General features: G+C 42.6%; 1 protein-coding gene across 1 annotated transcript in view; it reads left to right on the top strand.

The window, feature by feature from the left end:
- GTF2IRD1 (GTF2I repeat domain containing 1) overlaps positions 1-24,869 on the top strand; it is a 224,713-nt gene that overhangs the window by 157,591 nt on the left and 42,253 nt on the right. Inside the window, exons 9-14 of the mRNA XM_070735231.1 lie at positions 288-471; positions 2,472-2,497; positions 5,910-6,030; positions 9,468-9,505; positions 13,646-13,726; positions 23,766-23,819. Coding sequence (XP_070591332.1) covers positions 288-471; positions 2,472-2,497; positions 5,910-6,030; positions 9,468-9,505; positions 13,646-13,726; positions 23,766-23,819 — 504 coding nt within the window. The remainder of the gene's footprint in view (positions 1-287; positions 472-2,471; positions 2,498-5,909; positions 6,031-9,467; positions 9,506-13,645; positions 13,727-23,765; positions 23,820-24,869) is intronic.

Raw genomic sequence — 24,869 nt, forward strand, 5'->3', positions numbered from 1 at the left:
CCATAAAGAACTAACCAAGATTAAAAATAAGCAAGTACAGAAGCTTATGTTTTCAACTGAACCAGGCTGAATGTACCCAGCCAACATATCTTTTCAGTTTCAGCCACTGGGGATTATGGACAAGTGGATGTCCAGTTTGAGGGCATTCCAGAGAAACGGAGGGATCAATTTTGTAACACGGAAGACTGGATTGTAGAGGCCTTTGGTCTAATCCAGTGGGGTTTGTCTTATGTTCTTATTCTTCTGCCTGTTCTTATATTAAAGATTCTATGTTCTACCATGTTCAGCTGAAGCCTTGGGGCTGGATCACATGGTCCCCGTCCCATACCGGAAAATTGCCTGTGATCCGGAAGCAGTAGAAATCATTGGAATTCCAGACAAAATCCCGTTCAAGAGGCCCTGCACCTACGGGGTCCCCAAGCTCAAGCGGATCTTAGAAGAAAGGCACAATATCCACTTTGTGATCAAAAGGTACTGCACTGTTTCAGCATCTCGTAAGTGGATGCTGGAAGGAACTGCGGGGTTTGGGACCTTCTATTCCAATTAGAGGCACCTCTGGATAGGTCAAAAAAGGGTGTTATCTCTATCCATTTGTCTTTCTCTCTCTCTCTTTCACTCTTTCTCTCCCTCCCCCCCTCACTCACTCACTCACGCACTCACTCACTCACTCACTCGCTGTCACTCTCATATTTCTGCAACTTTATTTTCTTGGGACACTTTCAACAATTTATCCAGGCTCACCCAAAAAGCCAATACAAGGGTTTTTTTGTTTTTGTTTTAAATAATTTTTATTATATTGTATCTCTTTATCTGTTGTGCGCCGCCCCGAGTCCACGGAGAGAGGCGGCATATAAGTCAACAAGGGGACACAATCTGAAGTTAGTTGGGGGAAAGATCAAAAGCAACGTGAGAAAATATTATTTTACTGAAAGAGTAATAGATCCTTGGAACAAACTTCCAGCAGACATGATTGGTAAATTCCACAGTAACTGAATTTAAACATGCTTGGGATAAACATATACCCATTGTAAGATAAAATACAGGAAATAGTATAAGGGAAGACTAGATGGACCATGAGGTCTTTTTTTGCTGTCAGTCTTCTATGTTTCTATGTTTCTAAGTCCAATTAATAAATAATTAATAAATAATTAATAAATAAATTTTCAGCTTGCATGGAGGGTCTGTGAGAGAATTTGTGGCTTCTGGAGGGTCTCCAGAGGGATGGGAGAGTGTATTTTTACCCTCCCCAGGCTCTAGGGAAGCCTTTGGAGCCTAGAGAGGATGAAAAATGGGCTTACCAGGCGCGCATGAAATTGGGAAATGGATTGTTTCTGGGCTACAGAGGGCCTCCCCTGCCCCCACCCCCCCCGGAGGCCCTCTGTAGCCCAGAAACAATCCATTTCCCAATTTCATGCGCGCCTGGTAAGCCCATTTTTCATCCTCTCTAAGCATTGAATTATGGGTGCTGGCATTTGCACAGGCACAGGGTCTGTAATATGGTAAATGATTTAGCTTTACTAGATAAATGGTCAAAGCAAGGAAACTGCAGTTTAATGTTTCCAAATGTAAAATAATGCACTTGGGGAAAAGGAATCCTCAATCGGAGTATTGTATTGGCAGTTCTGTGTTAGCAAAAACTTCAGAAGAGAAGGATTTAGGGGTAGTGATTTCTGACAGTCTCAAAATGGGTGAGCAGTGTGGTCGGGCAGTAGGAAAAGCAAGTAGGATGCTTGGCTGCATAGCTAGAGGTATAACAAGCAGGAAGAGGGAGATTGTGATCTCGCTATATAGAGCGCTGGTGAGACCACATTTGGAATACTGTGTTCAGTTCTGGAGACCTCACCTACAAAAAGATATTGACGAAATTGAACGGGTCCAAAGATGGACTACAAGAATGGTGGAAGGTCTTAAGCATAAAACGTATCAGGAAAGACTTAATGAACTCAATCGGTATAGTCTGGAGGACAGAAGGGAAAGGGGGGACATGATCGAAACATTTGAATATGTTAAAGGGTTAAATAAGGTTCAGGAGGGAAGTGTTTTTAATAGGAAAGCGAACACAAGAACAAGGGGACACAATCTGAAGTTAGTTGGGGGAAAGATCAAAAGCAACGTGAGAAAATATTATTTTACTAAAAGAGTAGTAGATCCTTGGAACAAACTTCCAGCAGACGTGGTTGGTAAATCCACAGTAACTGAATTTAAACATGCCTGGGATAAACATATATCCATTGTAAGATAAAATACAGGAAATAGTATAAGGGCAGACTAGATGGACCATGAGGTCTTTTTCTGCCGTCAGTCTTCTATGTTTCTATCACTGGTCCATGTCATTCTGGTAAGCTTGTGACACAAACCACCAATTGGGGTGGGTGGGTAATGTTTATCCCCCTATCAATTTCAGATGGACGCTTTTCATGGTTATTTTCCCCCCTTCTTTGCACCTGAAATGATTTCTCCTTCCTTTACAGGATGTTTGATGAAAGAATTTTTACAGGTATGTCAGACCTTTCCCCCAAAGATTCTGTCAAATAGAATATGCAGCTAGATATTTTGAAGCTTTTTCCTTCTCTGAACTTCAAAAAGATATTAACCACTACTGTCTGTACTCGAGTAGGGAATTTTTCCTGCGATGCTGAAATATGATTTCGTTTGAATCACTGCAAATGACGCTAGACTGGAGAAGCTTGTGTTAAACTTTATTAACTTTTCATGTGATTTGTTGTAAGCAGCCAGCGTTATAACCCAAGGCCTGAATCTGTCTCATGTAGCAATTAAAATGGATAATAAAATTATTCAGTTTTTCACAATTGATTGCTTAGCTGAAATGCTGTCCACCCATGGTTGAATTGGAAGAAAACAATATTGAGATTGGAAGGAATTGCTAGTCCCTATCTTGCCTTCATTGTCCCTGTTCCCAGTCATTATCAGTCACCTGATTTCCCTCTAAGGCAGGGGTCCCCAAACTTTTTACACAGGGGGCCAGTTTACTGTCCCTCAGATTGTTGGAGGGCCGGACTATAAAAAAACCCTATGAACAAATCCCTATGCACACTGCACAAATCTTATTTAAAGTAAAAAACAAAATGGGAACAAATACAATATTTAAAATAAAGAAGTAATTAAATAATTAAGTAATAAAGTAATTTATACTTCTTTATTAACAAGTAAATTTAAACTTAAATCAACAAACTCCCTCCATTTCTCCTTCCTTCCCTCCTTCCTCTCCATTTCTCTCTTCCCTCTCTCTTTTCTTCCTTCTCTCTCATTTGTTTCATTTTCCTGTCCCTTGTTTTCTCTCCATCATTTTCTCATTTTTCTCTTTTCTCTCTCTCACTCTTTCCATCTATCCCCCTTCCTCTCTTCCTCTCTATTTCTCCCTCTTTCTCTCACTCATTCTCTTTCTCTCTCCCTCTTTGTATCTCTCCCTCTTTCTCTCTCTCCCTCTCTCTCTATCTTGCTCCTATCCTCCCCGCCCCTTGCCTCTGTACCGCCTCCTCACTCAGCAGCAGACCGCGGTGAGTTGACAGGAGATTCGGGAGCTTATAATATCTATTGATAAAATCTCGTGGGCTGCCGCGGGCTGGATAAATTGCCTCAGCGGGCCGCATCCGGCCCCCGGGCCGTAGTTTGGGGACCGCTGCTCTAAGGAAACAGATGTCAGAGAAGAACAGATTTTGTATACCTAAAGATTGCCCTCCGCGGGCAAAATACAGTTTTTTTAAAAATACAGTTTTTAATACTGGAACACTTAAGAATAGCAATAGCATTTAGACTTACATACTACTTCATAGTGCTTTTAAAGCACTCTCCAAGTGTTCTGTCGGGCTCTCTGGTAGACTCCTCCCAAAAATTCACAGGTACAAATTTCAGACACACACACGTTTGAAAAGTCAAAACAATGTTCTTTATAATGAAAAGTCACATAAACTAAGCCCTCTTTTGGTATAGCAAAGAGCACTGGTCTCCAAACAAACTGGTAATTTGTACAAGTCCCTTATCAGTTCTGTGATACTTAGCTTGCAGCTGTGAGGCAATTCACAGTCCTTCTTTCACAAAGTGAAACACACTTTACTCTGGTTTAGTTTCAAAGCGGGGGGAAATCAGCACAGAAAAGGTCAAAGTCAGTAAAGCAGTCACGAAACACAACGATCAGATAATCCTCCACAATGGCCAAACCCACAGGCTGCTATTTATAGCAGCCTCACTAATTACCACAGCCCCACCCAACCACAGGTGGCCTCATTTTCTTTGATAATAATCTCTCAGTTGTATTTGCCTATGCATCGCTCTCTGCATGCGTGGCTGTATCATTAACTCTTGTTCTGAATCCAAGGATGAGCTAGATAATTGATCTCCTTCTGGGCTGTCTGCCACGCTCTCCTCCTCCCTGTCACTCATGTCTTCTTGGTCAGAGGAGCCTTCATCATCAGATTCCACCGGGGGCAAAACAGGCCTGCAGCATGTGGGTGTCTCCCCCACATCCACAGTCCTTGGGGCAGGAGCTGGGCCAGAGCTAACCACAACACCAAGTGGTTTACAGAGTCAGCTTATTGTCCCCAACAATCTGGGTCCTTATTTTACCCACCTTGGAAGGATGGAAGGCTGAGTCAACCTTGAGCCGGGGGTGAGATTTGAACTGCTGCACTACAGCTAGCAGCTTGAAGTAGCCTTCAGTGCTGCACTCTAACCACTGCGCCACCCTGGCTCAGTGACTTAAGCTTGACTCATGTCTAGACAGGGAATGAGTTGGTGGCAACATCATGGGGTCACAGTAGAAAAGAGATCTTCTTAGACTAGGTTGGTGGTGTTGGTTAGGCTGGAAGAGGGAAACCTTCAGTCAGAAATGAATATGAAATCTTCCAAACTTGGTCATATTAGGGAAAACTAAAAGTTGTACATGAACTCAAGACTTGTTTTGACTCAACATTCAGTGAAGGGCTGCAAATTTTTTTACTACCACACTGTGGGGGTGGCTTATTTTGTGGGCGTGGCTTGCATTCCATGTGACCAGGTGGGAGTGGCCTGACGATCATGTGACCGGAGGTGGCGTAAAGGTCATGTGGCTGGCTTAAAGGTGGCCAACTTGACGTCACTCATGTCAAGGGTTGGGGTTAGGGTGCCTGGCCTCTCCTCGCCTCAAATTTGCCTGAAATTTGAAAGTTCGAATCTCACCAGGCTTAAGGTTGACTCAGCCTTCCATCCTTCCAAGATTGCTAAAATGAGGACCCAGATTGTTGGGGACAATAGGCTGACTCGGTAAACTGCTTAAGAGAGGGCTGTTATGCGCTTTAAAGCGATATGTAAGTGTAAGTGCTATTACTGTATGACTATCCATCTAATTCCATTCTTCATGTTGTTAATAATAACAATAACAACAACAACAACAACAGATTTGGAAGGGTAGTCAAAACCCCTGCTTAGGCAGGAAACCCTACACTACTTCAGACAATGGTTATCCAACATCTTCTTAAAAACTTCCAGTGTCGGAGCATTCACAACTTCTGGAGGCAAGCTGTTCCACTGATTAATTGTTCTAACTGTCAGGAAATTTCTCCTTAGTTCTAAGTTACTTCTCTTCTTGTTTAGTTTCCACCCAAACTGATTGATCCCCAATGGGGCAAAGCTTTCTAAGGGGCTGATGCCTTGATATGTGTTTTAGACCAGGGGTTCCCAACTCTCAGGCTGCATGAATGGCTGGCCAGTACACATGTGTGCGTGCAGCTTGATTTGTGTGAGTGGTGGGACGGTGTGGGGCGGTTCCTCTTTCCCCCCATCCTGCCGGCTGCCAATCTGTAAAGTTTGGGGACTGCTGTTTTAAGACCATACAGTTCTTCTTCCATCCAAATTGGGCAACTGCAAAATGTCTTTCTCTTTCTTTCTCCACGCTGCCCAATCATTACCACCAGGAAATAAATTTACCAAAGATGCAACCAAGATTGAGCCATCAAGTCCCTCTGGGGAAGTCTCCCCTGAACCACATAGAATGGCATTTCTTGATTTAGCAGGGACTTCTCAAGCTAACCACAGGTAAGCTCGTTTTTACCTTGTTTTAATGATGGCTCATGAAGACCATGGGATATGGTTACTGAAATATGTAGCTGATAATATTGCCTCTGAACAGGGAGGTTATGTTTTAGTTCATATAGCTGATACTTATTTATGCAATTATTCCATAGTTACATTATTTTTTTAAACCAAATAGTTCAGCATCCATCATGATATATCGGGACAAGAGTTCCATACTTTGATTATACTGTATTAAGAAATATATCAAGCCATTATAAGGAAGGTAATTGGGATTTCAATGACTTTATTAAAAGCAAGAACTGTAAAGGCACACATTTGATTGTTATTGTTATTTGATTAAATGTGTTCTTTGTTTCTTTCTTTCCTTCCTTCCTCCCTCCCTCCCTCCCTCCCTCTTTCCTCCCTCCCTCCCTCTTTCTTTCTTTCTTTCTTTCTTTCTTTCTTTCTTTCTTTCTTTCTGTATGCCGCCCACTCTCAAGAGATACCTGTATTTCTTAGAAAAACTTTTATCAGTGGTTCTCAGCCTTTCTAATGCCGTGACCCTTAATACAGTTCCTCATGTTGTGGTGACACCCAACCATAAGTCTAGCGCCAATTCTCCCAACAGAGCTTTAAGCTGATTGGCAGGAAGGTCAGAGGGACACCCCCACTGTAAACGCCTGATTGGTCAGATTGTAAAAATATGTTCCAAGGCGCCAGAATATAAGCTTTAGTTCCTAACACCAGGAGAAATTTGTCTTTTCCCATGGTCTTAGGCGACCCCTGTGAAATGGTTGTTCGACCCCCAAAGGGGTCCCGACCCCCAGGTTGAGAACCACTGTATCATGGGTGTCAAACTCATGGCCCGCAGGCTGGATGCATCACGAGCTGGCCACAGCCACAGCAAAGGGGGGAAAAGCCATGCTACGTTACATGATGAGGCTGTGACTATGTGGGTTTGACACCCCTATTCTAGATAAAACCAAGAAAAGAATTACACTAGATCAGTGATGGTGAACCTTTTCAGCACTGAGTGCCCAAACCAAAATGCACATGTGCACATGTGCTGGAGCCCCAGAAATTGGAAGGCCAGCTGGCCAATGTACATATGGTCACCGGCCTGTTGCTCTTCTGGTTTATGGGACTCCAGCATACATGAAGATTAGCCAGAACAGAACAGCTAGTAGTGGTACATGTGTCCACAGAGAAGGCTGTGCATGCCACCTCTGGCACACGTGCCACAGGTTTGCCATTGCGGCACTAGATAATAATAATTAATAATAATTTATTAGATTTGTATGCCGCCCCTCTCCGAAGACTCGGGGCGGCTCACAACAGCAATAAAAACAGTATAACAATGGGACAAATCTAATAATAAAATATATAAAAACCCCAACAATTAAAAACCATACAACACATACACACCAAACGTGAAATATAATAAGCCTGGGTCTAGCCTGGGTCTAGCCTGGGGGAGATGTCTTAGTTCCCCCATGCCTGGCGATATAGGTGGGTCTTGAGTAACTTGCGAAAGACAAGGAAGGTGGGGGCCATTCTAATTTCCGGGGGGAGTTGATTCCAGAGGGCCAGGGCCGCCACAGAGAAGGCTCTTCCCCTGGGGCCCGCCAAAGGACATTGTCTTCGGAGAGGGGCGGCATACAAATCTAATAAATAAATAAAATAAATAAATAAATAAACAAACTCTGTGGGACCTTATCGGCCGCTGGGATTCGTGCGGTTGAAGGCGGTTCCGGAGGTATTCTGATCCAATGCCATGTAGGGATGTTCATCAGTATTACTTAAATTTCAATCTCTGTTTTGTTGATATTATGGCCCTGTGATATGATTAAGTTAAGAGAAAGACATAATTCCATTCGCACTGAACAGGGATATTTATATACTGTACATTTATTGCCTTGTCAGCTCTATTGATCTCTCAAAAAATAAATCAATTTCACTTCTCTGCTTGCCAAGCATAAAGACAAGGTACTAAAGTAATACTACAGCCAAAGATTCATTGCAGTTTAGCACAGGAAGTATTCTTCTATTTTGGAAGACTTTATTCTTTTGAGAAGGATGTGAAGGGAGGATTAAAGATTGATATAAATAGGATGTCCTATTTATCCAATGATCCCATCCTCCAGCCTTGAATATTTTATTTGGCTGACAGATACCAGATCCAAAGGATACTTAGAAGGATGCAAAATGTAAAAATTTTTTTGCAAAGAATGCAAAAACCCTGAACTAAAGCAAATTTATTTATTATTTATTTATTCGATTTTTTTAAATGCCACCCTTCTCCTTAAACTCAGAGCGGCTTTCAACATGTTAGCAATAACACTTTTTAACAGAGACAGCATACTGCCCCCAACAATCTGGGTCCTCATTTTACTCACCTGGGAAGGATGGAAGTCTGAGTCAACCTTGAGCCAGTGATGAGATTTGAACCGCTGACCTGCAGATCTACAGTCAGCAGTAGTTAGTGGCCTGCAGTACTGCACTCTACCTGCTGCGTCACCTCGGCTCCCAAATCATCAACCTATGACCAAAATTGAGCCCAAAATTTATGTTGCTAAGCAAGATGCTTGTTCAGTAAGTTTTGCCCTAGTTTACAACCCTCTGGCTACAATTGCAGTAGTTTTTATAAGTCTGGCTTTCCCATTGACTTTGCTTGTTGCCACTGTCATAATCATGAACCAATTACCAAGCATCACATAACCATGGGGGATGCTGGGCATAAGTTATTTTCTCAGTGCTATTGTAACTTCCGACGGTTACTAAATGATGCTTGGCTGCATAGCTAGAGGTATAACAAGCAGAAAGAGGGAGATTATGATCCCGCTATATAGAGTGCTGGTGAGACCACATTTGGAATACTGTGTTCAGTTCTGGAAACCTCACCTACAAAAAGATATTGACAAAATTGAACGGGTCCAAAGATGGGCTACAAGAATGGTGGAAGGTCTTAAGCATAAAACGTATCAGGAAAGACTTAGTGAACTCAATCTGTATAGTCTGGAGGACAGAAGGAAAAGGGGGGACATGATCGAAACATTTAAATATGTTAAAGGGTTAAATAAGGTCCAGGAGGGAAGTGTTTTTAATAGGAAAGTGAACACAAGAACAAGGGGACACAATCTGAAGTTAGTTGGGGGAAAGATAAAAAGTAACATGAGAAAATATTATTTTACTGAAAGAGTAGTAGAGGTTGGAACAAACTTCCAGCAGACGTGGTTGGTAAATCCACAGTAACTGAATTTAAACATGCCTGGGATAAACATATATCCATTCTAAGATAAAATACAGAAAATAGTACAAGGGCAGACTAGATGGGCCATGAGGTCTTTTTCTGCCGTCAGACTTCTATGTTTCTATGTTTCTATGAATGGTTGTTAAGTTGAGGACTACCTATAATCAGTCAATCACAAAACCTGCTTGATCCTGCTTTCATTTGCTAGGTCTGAAAAATGCCTCATCTCTGGAGACTGTGAACCAGGTACGTCACCAGCAACCACTGCTTTGTTCAAGTAATGGTAAGAAGAAGATAGTGGAGACTGTCTGCATTTGAATATAACATTGAGTTAATTATATAGTGTTGCTGTAGTTTTCATGATTTCATGTCATGAATTATGTACTGTTGTCTATTTATTTACTTGTCCAATTTATATAGCTGCCAGGCTCACAAATCATATGTCTCATAAACATGTGTGCCTTAGTATACCCTGTTTTCCCGAAAATAAGACATGCCCCGAAAGTAAGGCATGTCAGAGGTTTTGCAGAATTTGCTAATATAAGGCACCCCCCGAAAATAAGGCGTAGTCAAGTTTACATACGGTACGGTGGAAAAACATATGGTACCATTCAAAGCTGTTCATAGCGGTACCGTAATAATGTGGCGTCCCCTGCTGGCCCCTTCCATCGCTTTGTACCATCCAGTACAGCAGACACAGTCTCCTGCTGTCTCACCGCCATTACAGTCTCCACTACAGTGCGTAGACTGTAGCTCCTCTGGTGGCCGGAAGCTGCAATAGCGGGAGTATACTGTTGTACCATATAAGTGCCGTTGTTTGTGTGTGTGTGGGTGCCATAGTGACAGGTACCGTACCGTAATCAGTGTACCGTAGGGTACACTTTCTTCGGGGGTGTCAGCTTTTCTGCCTGTGAATTTGTCATATTGGAGAAATATAAGGCACCCCCCGAAAATAAGACGTAGCACAACTTTTGGAGCAAAAATTAATATAAGACAGTGTCTTATTTTCGGGGAAACACGGTATGTTATTGTATATTTAGTATACAATACTAAAGTCTACGCAGTCTACGGAGTCTACGGAGAGGGGCGGCATACAAATCCAATAAAAATAAATAAATAAATAAATAAATAAATAAATAAATAAATAAATAAATAAATATATTAAGGTAGTATATAACCAATAAGATAAAGTTAAGATTCTCTTTAAGAATGCCAAATATTGGTTTGCGTAGAATAAAGATTCTGATCCTCATGACTATTATGGAAAAGAATTCTAAAAGTTTGAGCTTCAAGGGGTTTCTTGCCCTAGATATACCCCATATATGTGTGTGTGTTTGTGTGTGTGTGTGAGTGACATATTTTTGTTGATAATGAAAAGGAAGGGAGATTAGTATAGATCTATTTCAAGCTATTTTGCTCTTATCAGCTAGCCATACCCTTACCGGGATTTTATACATACCTATATACATATACATATGGAGAAGAATTCTAAAAGTTTGAGCTTTGGGGGGCTTCTTACCCTAGATATACCCTATATACAGTATGTATATGTATATGTACTGTATATTCATTACCAGCAAAAATATGCTACATATGTTTGTGTGTGTGTATGTGTGTTATCTGTGGAATCACCCTGATATACCCAAATATGGGAGAGAGCATACTGCTTCCTTTTTGCCACTTGGCCTCTCCAGGGGCCATTCAAGACAGTTAACTTTTATAGCTGACAAACTATTCTATATGTGTAACATATTTTTGCTGATAATGAAAAGGAAGGGAGACTAGTATAGATCTATTTCAAGCTATTTTGCTCTCACCAGTTAGCCATACCCTTGCCAGGATTTGAACAGGACAGGAGGAGAACCTGTGGCCTAGAGGTTAAAGCTACTGCCTTGCAGGCAGACTGCCCAGGTTCAAATCTGGGTAAGGGTATGGCTAGCTGATGAGAGCAAATTAACTTGAAATAGATCTAGACACACACACTCACACATACCTGTCCTTCTTGAACTTGATGTATGGGTTAGAATTCCAGATTCGATTTGTATATTTCCAGGAAGAGATAAGTAAGGCTACTAGTAGAAACTACAGGCAGTTTTTTGTAAATTGCTATGATCATAAACATATGAAAGGCAATTTCTGCATTCCCATTTATATAAATCCTTTGTTCAGCACCATGAGGACTAGAAACTGGACCTTTTTTTTTCTACAGAAGAGATATTAACTCAATTGCAGACCATATGTACCAGAATTCCCTTCTGTAAATGCAACGCTATATAAATTTATATAATAAATAAATACGCTTCTGTACAAAGGATCTAGGTTCAATCCTCGGCCTCTCCAAAATGAAAATGTGCCTATGTGAGATCTTCAGCCTTTATTAATAAACTATTTTAAATGTTTTGAAAATAAGAAAGTATGCAAAGTTGCAAATAAATAAGGGAGACTGAGAAGAATAAAGGGCCCAACTCAGTATTTTTAATTGATGATACTGCTTTAAGTATCACAATATTATTATTATTATTATTATTATTAATAATAATAATAATAATAATAATAATAATAATAATAATAATAATAAGATTTGTATGCCGCCCCTCTCTGTAGACTCGGGGCGGCTCACAACAATAATAAGGACAATGTAAGAACAAATCTAATAATTTAAAAAACACTAAAAACCCCATTATTAAAAGCAAGCATACACACAAACATACCATGTATAAACTGTATAGGTCCGGGGGAGATTTCTCAGTTCCCCCATGCCTGACGGCAGAGATGGGTCTTAAGAACTTTACGAAAGGCAAGGAGGGTGGGGGCAGTTCTGATCTCTGGGCGGAGCTGGTTCCAGAGGGTCGGGGCCACCACAGAGAAGGCTCTTCTCCTGGGTCCCGCCAAACGACATTGTTTAGTCGATGGGACCCGGAGAAGGCCGACTCTGTGGGACCTAACCGGTCGCTGGGATTCGTGTGGCAAAAGAAGGTCCCGGAGATATTCTGGTCCGATGCCATGAAGGGCTTTATAGGTCATAATCAACACTTTGAATTGTGGCCTGAAATTGATCGGCAACCAATGCAGACTGCGGAGTGCTGGTGAAAAATGGGCATGTCCAGTCAACGAAGCAGTGGAAGTGATGTGCCGGTGTCTGGAGGCTGTTGGGGCCTGGATGGGTGTCAACAGACTCAAACTCAACCCTGATAAGATGGAGTGGCTGTGGGTTTTGCCTCCCAAGGACAATTCCATCTGTCCTTCCATTACCCTGGGGGGGGAACTATTGACCCCCTCGGAGAGGGTCCGCAACTTGGGCGTCCTCCTCGATCCACAGCTCACATTAGAGAACCATCTTTCAGCTGTGGCGAGGGGGGCGTTGACCCAGGTTCGCCTGGTGCACCAGTTGCGGCCCTATCTGGACCGGGACTCACTGCTCACAGTCACTCATGCCCTCATCACCTCAAGGTTCGACTACTGTAATGCTCCCTACATGGGGCTACCTTTGAAAAGTGTTCGGAAACTTCAGATCGTGCAGAATGCAGCTGCGAGAGCAGTCATGGGCTTACCTAGGTATGCCCATATTTCACCAACACTCCGCAGTCTGCATTGGTTGCCGATCAACTTCCGGTCACAATTCAAAGTGTTGGTTATGACCTTTAAAGCCCTTCATGGCACTGGACCAGAATATCTCCGAGACCGCCTGCTGCCGCACGAATCCCAGAGACCGATTAGGTCCCACAGAGTGGGCCTTCTCCGGGTCCCGTCAACTAAACAATGTCGGTTGGCGGGCCCCAGGGGAAGAGCCTTCTCTGTGGCGGCCCCGGCCCTCTGGAACCAACTCCCCCCGGAGATTAGAACTGCCCCTACTCTCCTTGCCTTTCGTAAGCTCCTTAAGACCCACCTGTGTCGTCAGGCATGGGGGAACTGAGACATCTCCCCCGGGCATATACAATTTATGAATGGTATGTGTGTATGTATGTGTGTTTAGAAAATGGGGTTTTTAAAATGTTTTTAGTAGAAATTTAGATTTGTTGTAAACTGTTTTTTCACTTTGTTGTGAGCCGCCCCGAGTCTGCGGAGAGGGGCGGCATACAAATCTAAATAAACATAAACAAACATAAACATAAACATACTTAGGGAAGCCCATGATTGCTCTCGTAGCTGCATTCTGCACGATCTGAAGTTTCCGAACACTTTTCAAAGGTGGCCCCATGTAGAGAGCATTACAGTAGTTGAACTTCGAGGTAATAGTAAACAAGGGAGAAAAAGATGATAAACAATAATTTCTTGTTACAGATTTTATGGTCTTATTCATCTAAGCATCTCTCTCTCTCTTCTCCCTCTCTCCCTCTCCCTCTCTTCTGTTCCAAATTCTCACTATACTTTTGCTTTCCTTGATAGGCACCTCAGGGGAACTAGGAGGGATTAAACGCATCAAAATAGAACCAGACGAAGTGGACATAATTCAGATCACTGTTCCAGGTCAGTACATTTCGCACAGAAAGTTCCCAAAGCGTCCCGAGCATCTTTTCAGACTTCTCCAACTTGATATCTGCTCGATGTTGCTATACACAAATATCTGGAGGTTGTCGGGCTGAGCCCTCAAAAAACATCTAGGCCTGGAGTTAGCCATTTTGTTTCCCCCAGCTCTGGTGCGCAAACCAAATCTGGATTTTTGTGAAAATTTTCCTGTTCTCTCAAAACAAATTGCCTGACGTTTGGCAAGATTTCAGAAAATTTGTCTCTTTTATATTGTGATTGCCTCTTCAAGTCCTGACAGGTGTCTTGGAAGTGAGAGGCCCTGCTTTGGCAACCGCTGGTCCAGGGGTGGGCAGCAGGCAGGACGGGGTAGAACGCAATTCCACCAATGGAAATGTATTTATTTATTTATTGGATTATATGTTCTGTCTGAGGTGCAGAATCTGAGACTGTAAAAGCAAAACTTTGCATGCCAGGGATAGTTTTCAGCTGAGATACTTATTTATTTGTTTGTTTGTTTATTGATTTGATTTGATTTGATTTGATTTGATTTGATTTGATTTGATTTGATTTGATTTGTATGCCGCCCCTCTCCGGAGACTCGGGGCGGCTAACAGCAATAATAAAACAGCATATAATAATAATCCAATACTAAAAAACAGTTAAAAACCCATTATTATAAAAGCCAAACATACATACAGACATACCATGCATAAAATTGTAAAGGCTTAGTTAACCGTCTCTCAGCCCAACTCACCTCACAGGGTTGTTGTGGAGAGAATAGAAGGATGAAGGAGTATTATATATGTTTGCTGCCTTACATGATTTATAAAAATAATAAATAAATAAAAGGCGGGTTTTTAAAAAAAATCTAAAATAAATAAGCAGTTCCATCATGGGTGTACCTAGATACACTCATGCAACTCCAACACTCCCCGAACTGCACTGGCTTCCGGTTGATCTCCGAGCGTAATTCAAGGTGTTGGTGGTTATTATCTACAAAGCCCTACATGGCTTAGGATCAGATTATTTATCGGACCACCTTCTGCCTCACACATCCCAGCGACTGATCACATCCCACAGAGCCAGCCTCCTCTGGGTCCCCTCGGCCAAACAGTGTCGGCTAGTGGGACCACTGTGGAAGGCCTTCTCTGTGGTGGCTCCGGCACTCTGGAACCAGCTTCCCCTGGAGATTCGTACTGCCCCTCTCTCCCGGCCTTCCGAAAGGCCCCAAAGACACAGCTTTGCCAGCAGGCCTGGAAAGACAGTTGAGCAGTCGGGCTGTTGTATGATTGTGAGATGAATGTTTTTGGTTTTAACTTTTGCAGCGTATTTTATTGTTTTTCGCTGGAGATGGCAACATATGAATGTAATCAAATCAAATCCATTTAAAGCAGTGGTTCTCAACCTTTCTAATGCCGCGACCCCTTAATACATTTCCTCATGCTGTGGTGACCCCCAACTATAAGTCTAGTGCCACATCTCCCAACAAAGCTTTAAGCTATAACAAGCAGGAAGAAGGAGATTATGATCCCGCTATATAGAGCGCTGGTGAGACCACATTTGGAATACTGTGTTCAGTTCTGGAGACCTCACCTACAAAAAGATATTGACAAAATTGAATGGGTCCAAAGATGGGCTACAAAAATGGTGGAAGGTCTTAAGCATAAAACATATCAGGAAAGACTTAATGAACTCAATCTGTATAGTCTGGAGGACAGAAGGAAAAGCGGGGACATGATCGAAACATTTAAATATGTTAAAGGGTTAAATAAGGTCCAGGACGGAAGTGTTTTTAATAGGAAAGTGAACACAAGAACAAGGGGACACAATCTGAAGTTAGTTGGGGTAAAGATCAGAAGCAACATGAGAAAATATTATTTTACTGAAAGAGTAGTAGATCCTTGGAACAAACTTCCAGCAGACGTGGTTGATAAATGTACAGTAACTGAATTTAAACATGCCTGGGATAAACATTGATCCATCCTAAGATAAAATACAGAAAATAGTATAAGGGCAGACTAGATGGATCATGAGGTCTTTTTCTGCCATCAGTCTTCTATGTTTCTATGTTTCTAAGCTGATTGGCAGGAAGGTGAGAGGGACACCCCCACTGTAAACGCCTGATTGGTCAGATTGTAAAAATATGTTCCAAGGCGCCAGAATAGAAGCTTTAGTTCCTAACACCATGGGAAAGTTGTTTTTTCCCATGGTCTTAGGCCACCCCTGTGAAACGGTCATTCGACCCCCAAAGGGGTCCCGACCCCCAGGTTGAGAACCACTGATTTAAAGCATCTTGTTCAGGAGGGAATACCTCTCTTTCTTGAAGCGCCTGGAATTGTGAACCTCCTGGAATTCTTCCTCTCTCCGCCATAATCTGAATACCAATGATGCTACAGGTTTTAAACGAGAGCTGTTGCCTCAAGTGATTTGGTCCCTTGGGTCAGACCTGAATCACCCACCTGTTTAAAAGCAGGCGCTTGATTGCCACGTCTCCTCCACCTCATTAACAGATCAGGCCCTCTGGGGCCACCGCCAATTGCTTGCCACTCTTTGCCACAAGTTGCCACTTGTCACCCCGCATAAGCGACCGTCTCTGAAGAGTTCGCGTGATAGGAATTGCGCTCGGCGACGACAAGCACTAAGCGTAACACTCGGGCTTACTGCTCTTTATCATCCAAAGTTTCAACTTGCAATTGGGTTGTAGCATTTTTCAGGGACTCAGATGAAAGAAAAGATACTCATTTGATCCAAAACGCAAAAGCTGCGGGAATGAATCAAAACAACATGAAAGGCTGTGCTAGCTTTTGAATTCTCACATATCCTTTTGGTGTTGTTTTTGTTGATCCTTGTAAGGCTGCCAGGCAGTTATGAGGTTTGGCTTAGGGCCCCCATTGCTTTTTCTATTATTTAATTAGCATTGCGTCTTTCAGTTCTTTCGTAGAGAAGCTATATAAGCCTATTATAGGAAGAGCAAAAGGTCACCTGCCTCGCAATAAAGGAAGGTTTATTCTTATGGTGACTTCAATGCAAGGATGGAGTCAGATGGAAAGTCCCTTGTTAAGTATTCCGGTCCACCATTACAGTGAGAAAATACTCAAGCGTGATTGGTCGGAACAGTCTGACAGCTCCCTATCAAAGGGCTAGCTGTCAGACAGGACCTTTGCTGGGTTACTGAATTGTTATACAATAAAGAGCTGTTTGTTAGCAAGTTCCTGTGTGTCTAGCCTCTTCCATCGTTGGCTCTAATAACCGCTTTTTGCCAACTTCTGTCAGCATTCTCCTGATTCGAATACAGTGGTACCTCATCATACGAACTTAATTGGTTCCAGGAGGAGGTCCCAAACTTTAGAAGGGAGGCGAACAGAGGGCAGGGAGGAGCAGCTAAAGGGGGCGGGTGGAAGAAGCAAGGCTAGGCTAAAGGGTGAGTGGGAAGGAAGAAAGGCAAGGGAGGCATCCCTCCCTTTTCTTTATTCAAAAGCCACCATTTCAGTGCCTTTGCAAGCACGTTGTTCTCTGCAACATCTTTCCCCCAAGCTGCCCCTCCCTTTTCTTTCTTAAAAAGACACCCTTTCAGTGCCTTTGCAAGCTTGTTGTTCTCTGCAAAATCTTTCCTCCCCCAAGCTGCCCCTCCCTTTTCTTTCTTCTAAAGACACCCTTTCAGTGCCTTTGCAAGCTTGTTGTTCTCTGCAAAATCTTTCCTCCCCCAAGCTGCCCCTCCCTTTTCTTTCTTCTAAAGACACCCTTTCAGTGCCTTTGCAAGCACGTTGTTCTCTGCAAAATCTTTCCTCCCCCAAGCTGCCCCTCCCTTTTCTTTCTTAAAAAGACACCCTTTCAGTGCCTTTGCAAGCACGTTGTTCTCTGCAAAATCTTTCCTACTCCAAGCAGCCCCTCCCTTTTCTTTCTTCAAAAAAGGCGAAAAAAAGAAACCCCTTCATACCAGCAGCAGCTGCTTGGGTTCGTAAGGTGAAAATAGTTCGGAAGAAGAGGCAAAAAAATCTTAAACACCGGGTTTGTGTCTTGAAAAGTTCGTTAGAAGAGGCGTTTGTAAGATGAGGTACCACTGTATATCTTTGCCTTTACTCATTCAGCCATCAAAGGACAAAATAAGGAACCCTAAAAGGGCTGTTTTTATTACCAACATTGACAGACAGTCCTTGACGAATGACCATAATTGAGCTCAAAATTTCTGTTGCTAAGCAAGATAGCTGTTAAGTGAGTTTTTCTGGCCTGAAGTAATTAGTTTTCTTTTTTCTTTTAACTTTATTTAAATTTTCCAATATAATAAAAAGAAAAAACATATACATATGCAGATCATAACCCATTTCTGAATCAATATGCCACAATTTCTGATTTAATTATTTTCTTTCATCAATAAAGAGATAAGATGAATTTCACTTATTAAACTTATGTATTTGTATATTTCATCTGTTATTATCTAAATATGTTTTGATCTCTCGTCATCTCTTTAAATTATTCTCTTCTCAATCTAGTTGTACCATTTATCCCAAAGTTTGTTTTTTCCATCTGCATTCGTGCCTTTGATGTCTCTTGTTATCTCGTCCATCTCCGCGCACATATAGATTTTTTCATTTTATTTGATTTTCTGACGGGATTTCTTGACTTTTCCAATTTTGAGCATATGTAATTCTTGTGGCAGTGATTATGTGTGTCATTAGATGAAGTGCTTGCTTGGGATATCTCTTGTCCCAAATTCCTAACAAAAAGGCTTTAGGAGAAAATTCTATTTCTATTTGAGTAATTTCTAAGAGCCATTTATGCAAAGTTCTCCAAAATATTTTAGCTTTGGGACAAGACCACCACATATGGTACAACGTGCCTACCCTGTTTCCCTGATAGTAAGAGACCCCCGATTGTAAGACGTATCGGGGGTTTCAGGGGGGTCGGCTAATATAAGCCGTACCCCGAAAGTAAGACATATGTCTTACTTTCAGGGAAACACGGGGGTATTGCCGCCTCCCTCTCATCTAGCTGCACGCCGCCTCCTGCCCACTTCCGCACGGTCCCCCTCTCCATACGTCGCCGCGTCTGCCACCGCCCTCTGATCTTAATGAGCACCGCCTCCTGCCCACTTCCGCGCCGCCCCCCTCCATACGTCACTGCATCTGCCGCCTCCGTCTGATCCAAATGAGCGCCGCCTCCTGCCCACTTCCGCGCCGCCCCCTCCATACGTCACCGCGTCTGCCGCCTCCGTCTGATCCAAATGAGCGCCGCCTCCTGCCCACTTCCGCGCCGCCCCCCCTCCATACGTCACCGCGTCTAAATGTTAATTTTATGGTTAAAACAAAAAAATTGACAATTTTTTTCCAATATAAAACATACCCCGAAAGTAAGACATAGTGGGGCTTTTGGGGATAAAAAGAAAGTAAGACACTGTCTTACTTTCGGGGAAACACGGTATTTCTTTCTTACACTTCCAACAATTTGCGTTGGCATTTGGATAGATCTTCGCTATTCTGAAGTGATTAGTTTTCATGACAGTCTAATAATTAAAGCATTTGACAATTTCTTCCTAGAATTAAATCACGCTGTTAAACAGGAGCCAGATGATAGCCTAGTGAGAAGAGTTAACAAGGGAATTACTCTTTCTCGAGATAGCCCTGCAGATATTTTCTACAATAGCTGAGGGTAGGCCTGGAAATAGGGGTTTTGTTGTTGTTGTTGTTGTTTTTATTATTATTATTATTATTATTATTATTATTATTATTATTAATTAGATTTGTATGCCGCCCCTCTCCATAGATAAAAACAATATATAATGACAAATCTAATAGAATCTAAAATAACAATAATACATTTAAAAAGTCTAAAAACAAGAAACCCCAATATATAAAAAACATACATACAGTCATATCATGCACAAAAAACTACATAGGCAGGGGGAGATGTTTCAGTTCCCCCACGCTTGACGACATAGGTGGGTTTTAAGGAGTTTACGAAAGGCAAGGAGGGTGGGGGCAGGTCTAATCTCTGGAGGGAGTTGATTCCAGAGGGTCGGAGCTGCCACAGAGAAGGCTCTTCCCCTGGGTCCCGCCAAACGACATTGTTTAGTTGACGGGACCCGGAGGAGACCAACTCTGTGGGACCTAACTGGTTGCTGGGATTCGTACGGCAGAAGGCGGTCTCGTAGATACCCTGGTCTGGTGCCATGAAGGGCTTTATAGGTGATGACCAACACTTTGAATTGTGACCGGAAACTGATCGGCAACCAATGCAGACTGCGGAGTGTTGGAGTAACATGGGCATATTTGGGAAAGCCCATGATTGCTCTCGCAGCTGCATTCTGCACGATCTGAAGTTTCCGAACACTCTTCAACCAACCGAGAGGCCAGATAAGAAAGCAAACACTGAGAATAAGGCTTAGCCATCTGAACCTTGATTTGATTCCAAATGAGAAGTGAGGAAATAATTAGCCAATTCAAAACAGATCCAGTTTTGCATTCTATCCAGAAATTTGTGGGGGGGGGGCATATAGACCAGGGTCCCCAAACTTGGCAACTTTAAGACTTGTAGACTTCAAATCCCAGAATTCTTCTGCCAGCATAGCATAGCGTAGCATAGCATAGCTCGCTGGAGAATTTTGGGAGTTGAAGTCCACAAGTCTTAAAGTTGCCAAGTTTGAAAATCTCTGACATAGACAGAAACCTCCAAATTAAGAAAAGAGAATTTTCTAGTATCTCCTGGCAATAGCTCATAGTAGTAGCATTTTCAAAGCTTGCATTTGCGGAAACTAGTCTGTTTGTGCCTGTTCTGCCGGGCTCTCTGATAGGAGCCTCCCGAAAATTCAAGGGTACAAATTTCAGACACACACAGGTTTGAAAATTCAAAACAAAGTTCTTTATCACAAAATTCAAAATAAACTAAGCACTCTTTTTGTATTGCAAAGAGCACTCATCCAAAACAATCTGGAAGTCTGTACAAGTCCCTTACTCAGTCCTTAATTACTTAGCTTGCAGTTGTGAAGAAACGTCACAGCCCTTCTTCTTCCACGAAGTGAAACATCCACACACTTTGCTCTGCTTTGGTGTCAAAGTCGTGAGAAATCAACAAACAAAGTCCCAAGACAGCAAGGCAGTCCTGAAGCACAATGATCAGATATTCTTCCACAACGGCCAAACCCACACGCTGCTATTTATATCAGCAGCACTAATTACTGGAGCCCCACCCAAACACAGGTAGCCTCTCTTATCTCCTGTAATATGCCTTCAATTGGTCTCTTCTATACATAACTCTGCGCCTGCGTGGGTCCAAAACTTCCGCCTCTGAATCAACCGAAGATAATGGAGATTGACTTCCTGGGCTGTGTGCCAAGTCCCCCTCGTCCAAATCACTCCCACCTTCTTCTTCGTCTGAGGACACTGAACTACTTTACTCTGTCGGCAATAAAACAGGCCTATGACATGTTGAAGTTTCCCCTGCATCCACCTCCACATTCCTTGGGGCAGGAGCTGGGCCAGAGCTAACCACAACAGTGCCCAAGCAGCAAACCAGTGCAGCCAGCCCACCAACCCCACCAGCCAGCCAGCCACAGACCAGTAGAAATGGAGTTGAAGTCTTCAATGAAACACAGCAGCAGTAGAAAGTTGTGGAAAAATATATTTACATGGAGGGGGGAAGAGTTACACGCGATTCCCTTGCACAGCTCATTTTCAGCCTGGGTGGCTTCCTGCAGCAGTTTGCCAGCCAAAACTGGACATGTGAGGGACACACACCCAGGCCAAAAACAGGCCATGGTGGGGCTTTTGACTGCCACGGGCACTGCGGCCAGATTTAAGCACCCTGCGGCCTGCATTCGGCATGCGGGCCTTGAGTTTGACACCCCTGCTTTAGGGCATTGTACTCACAAAGGGCACCATACTAACAACACAATCCACTTGAATTGGTTCTAAAGTCCAGTAAACAAATTGCCCACCAATTTGGGCCAGTGGCAAGGCGAGTAAAGTTGTGGGCGGTGATTTTATTACTTCTGGAATTCTATATCATATTGTTAAAGGATAGCGAATGGCTGTATTATATTCCCTGTTCACCGATACTCATCCTACACATGCCAAAATATTGGCAGGAGTAGCTGTTATGGTTGCTATGTATAAAAAGGGCAACCTAACAACTTGCTTGCCAATATTAGTCTATCAGATTTTGAAGCATAATTAAGTATACTTTAAGACAAGCACTTATATAACAGGTTGTCTGAGTTAACTCAAAATATAATCTGGCAAATAACCAAGTGTCAGAGATAGATGCTCAATTTTTTATCATGTTTCTTATATTGCAACATCTGGATAAAATATAGTTCTAGACAGGTTTTGCACTATACTGTGCATTTGTTTGTTTGTTTGTTTGTTTGTTTGTTTATTAGATTTGTATGCCGCCCCTTTCCGTAGACTCATGCGCATACATGAGCATAGTTTTTCGTAGCTCTGTCAAATGCTGGGCACATAACAATTGCGCAGTTCTAAATATAGAAATAATAGTGGTAGTAATGCAGTTGGTTCCCTCTGTCAGAGGAGCACAGCAAATTCCAGCAATGTTAAAATCATATTTAAAACAACAAGAACAACAATTACAGAGTTGGAAGGGACCTTGGAGGTCTTCTAGTCCTACCCCCCTGCTTAGACAGGAAACCCTACACTACTTCAGACAAATGGTTATCCAACAGCTTCTTAAAAACTTCCAGTGTTGGAGCATTCACAACTTGTGGAGGCAAGAGGTTCCACTGATCAATTGTTCTAACTGTCAAGAAATTTCTCCTTAGTTCTAAGTTGCTTCTCTCTTTGATTAGTTTCCACCCATTGCTTCTCATTCTGACCTCAGGTGCTTTGGAGAATAGGTTGATTCCCCCTTTTTGGTGGCAACCCCCGAGATATTGGAAGACTGCTATCATGTCTTCCCTAATCCTTCTTTTACTTAAACTAGCCATGCCCAGTTCCTGCAACCATTCTTCATATGTTTTAGCCTCCTGTCCCCTAATCATCTTTGTTGCTCTTCTCTGCACTTTTTCTAATATCCTTTTTGCATTGTGGCAACCAAAACTGAATGCAGTGTTCCAAGTGTGGCAATCCCTGAGATTGTACAGCATGTTAAGTGAACTTAGCAGCAGGGGTGGGCTTCAAAAATGTTAGCAAGGGGTTCTCTGCCCGGTTGCTGAGTGGGCATGGGCATGGTGGGCGTGGCCTAGTCAGCCTACTGCATCATGGCAGAGTGGATGTTTTTTTCCTCCCCGGGTTCCAGAGGCTTTCCTCGAGTTTCCCGTTGGGCGAAAATGGCCTCCCCAAGCTCCAGAGGCTCTCATTTTTGGCCTTCCTGAATTTCCGTTAGACCCGTTTTTCGTTCTCAGCAAGCCTCCATGCGCGCCCTGCACTTACCTTCATCCAAAATAGGTTGTGAGAGACTCTTGGGAGGGGAGGGGCAGAGGGGGCAGAAGGGGCGGGGCCAGCCAGGAATGGGATTTGGAATTCTACAGAATCTTAGTTACAGGTTCTTGCGAACCTGTGTGAACCCCCAGCCCCTGTAGAGCAGGAGAAAGCAAATAGCCCTACTGATAACCATCTAAAGTTTCACTCTATAATATATGAGTCTTTTTAATGTAACAGAGTACATTGGTACCTCTACCTACAAACGCCTCTAATTACAAACTTTTCTAGATAAGAACCGGATGTTCAGTATTTTTTTTGCCTCTTTTCAAGAACCATTTTCCACTTACAAACCCGAGTCTCTGAAACTGTAACCGGAAAAGGCAGGGAGAAGCCTCAGTGGGGCATCTCTAGGAATCTCCTGGGAGGAAACAGGGCCGGAAAAGGCGGGGAGAAGCCTCTGTGGGGCCTCTCTAGGAATTTCCTGAGAAGAAACAGAGCCGGAAAAGGAGGGAAGAAGCCTCCATGGGGCCTCTCTAGGAATCTCCTGGGAGGAAACAGGGCCTCCACCCTCGCTGTGGTTTCCCCAATTGCACACATTTTACATTGATTCCTTACTTCCCAATTATGGATTTGTATTCTGCTCAGTGTCAGCCTTCTCTCATTTTCAGATAAAGGGCCCAGCATTGATTTACAGCATGACGAAAAGCAAATGGACGGAAAAGGTGAGTTTTGTCTGTTTTTTTAAAAAAATACCAAAATAATCACTTGACCTTCAGTGGCTCTCTTTTGTTTCTCCAGCATTTGGTATGAAAGGAGGAATGGATTTGTCTTTTTTTTTTTTTTAAAAGAAACCCTTGCTGATTTCTTCATTCAGCGGAAGAATGGAGGGTTACTTTATCAATGAGATGGACAGCACATAATAAATAAATAAATCTTCGGACTTAACCTCCAAATCCATGCTACCTAATCTTTAACAGCAGGTAGCCAAAATACCTCTCCTTCTACATCTTGGGCTTTTCTGGGCTGCCAGAGGAGCCTTTCGGTGGCGCTTAAGGAGGCTTTGGCGGTCCAGAGCGAACAAAGCATTTCCCTTTCTCTGAGCACTTGGACAGGGAATAAACCTCTGCCAGCGCCCAGAGAAAAGAAACGCTCCCTTCGCTCTGGGCAGCGACTGTCCTCCTCTTCTTCTTCCTCCTCCTCTCACCCAAATTCCGAGCTTTTATTTCTTTCCTAATGGGTTTGCACGCATTATTTGCTTTTACATTGATTCCTATGGGAAAAATTGCTTCTACTGTACTTGCAAACTTTTCCACTTAAGAACCTGGTCACGGAACAAATTAAGTTTTTAAGTAGAGGTGCCACTGTCACTGTAAATCAAATAAATAAATCAAATCAAATAAATACAATAAAATCAATCAATAAATAAATACATTTCCATCTTTAACATTCTAGGCTCCTTTATTTAGTATGACATCTCTTTTTTAAACTTCTGAGTCAACATACCAATTCCCTCTTTCTATTTCTTTCGGATCATGGACGTGGATAACGTTCCTTGGCTTGCCTTGGACACAAATTGATATCGTTCTGGCATTTGGAGGGTTATATCCAACCCTAATGTTGACATTCTTTTATTAATAATGATAGCTACTCCATGTCTTCAATCGTTTTCTTGCCCGCGGAAAAAAATCCAATGTTCCTATGATAAGATGTAATACATTCCAGTCCATTTCAGTTTGCTGATTTCTGGAATGTCTATATTCAGCCTTGACATT

The sequence above is a fragment of the Erythrolamprus reginae genome, chromosome 1 (assembly GCF_031021105.1).
Source record: "Erythrolamprus reginae isolate rEryReg1 chromosome 1, rEryReg1.hap1, whole genome shotgun sequence".
NCBI lineage: Eukaryota > Metazoa > Chordata > Lepidosauria > Squamata > Dipsadidae > Erythrolamprus > Erythrolamprus reginae.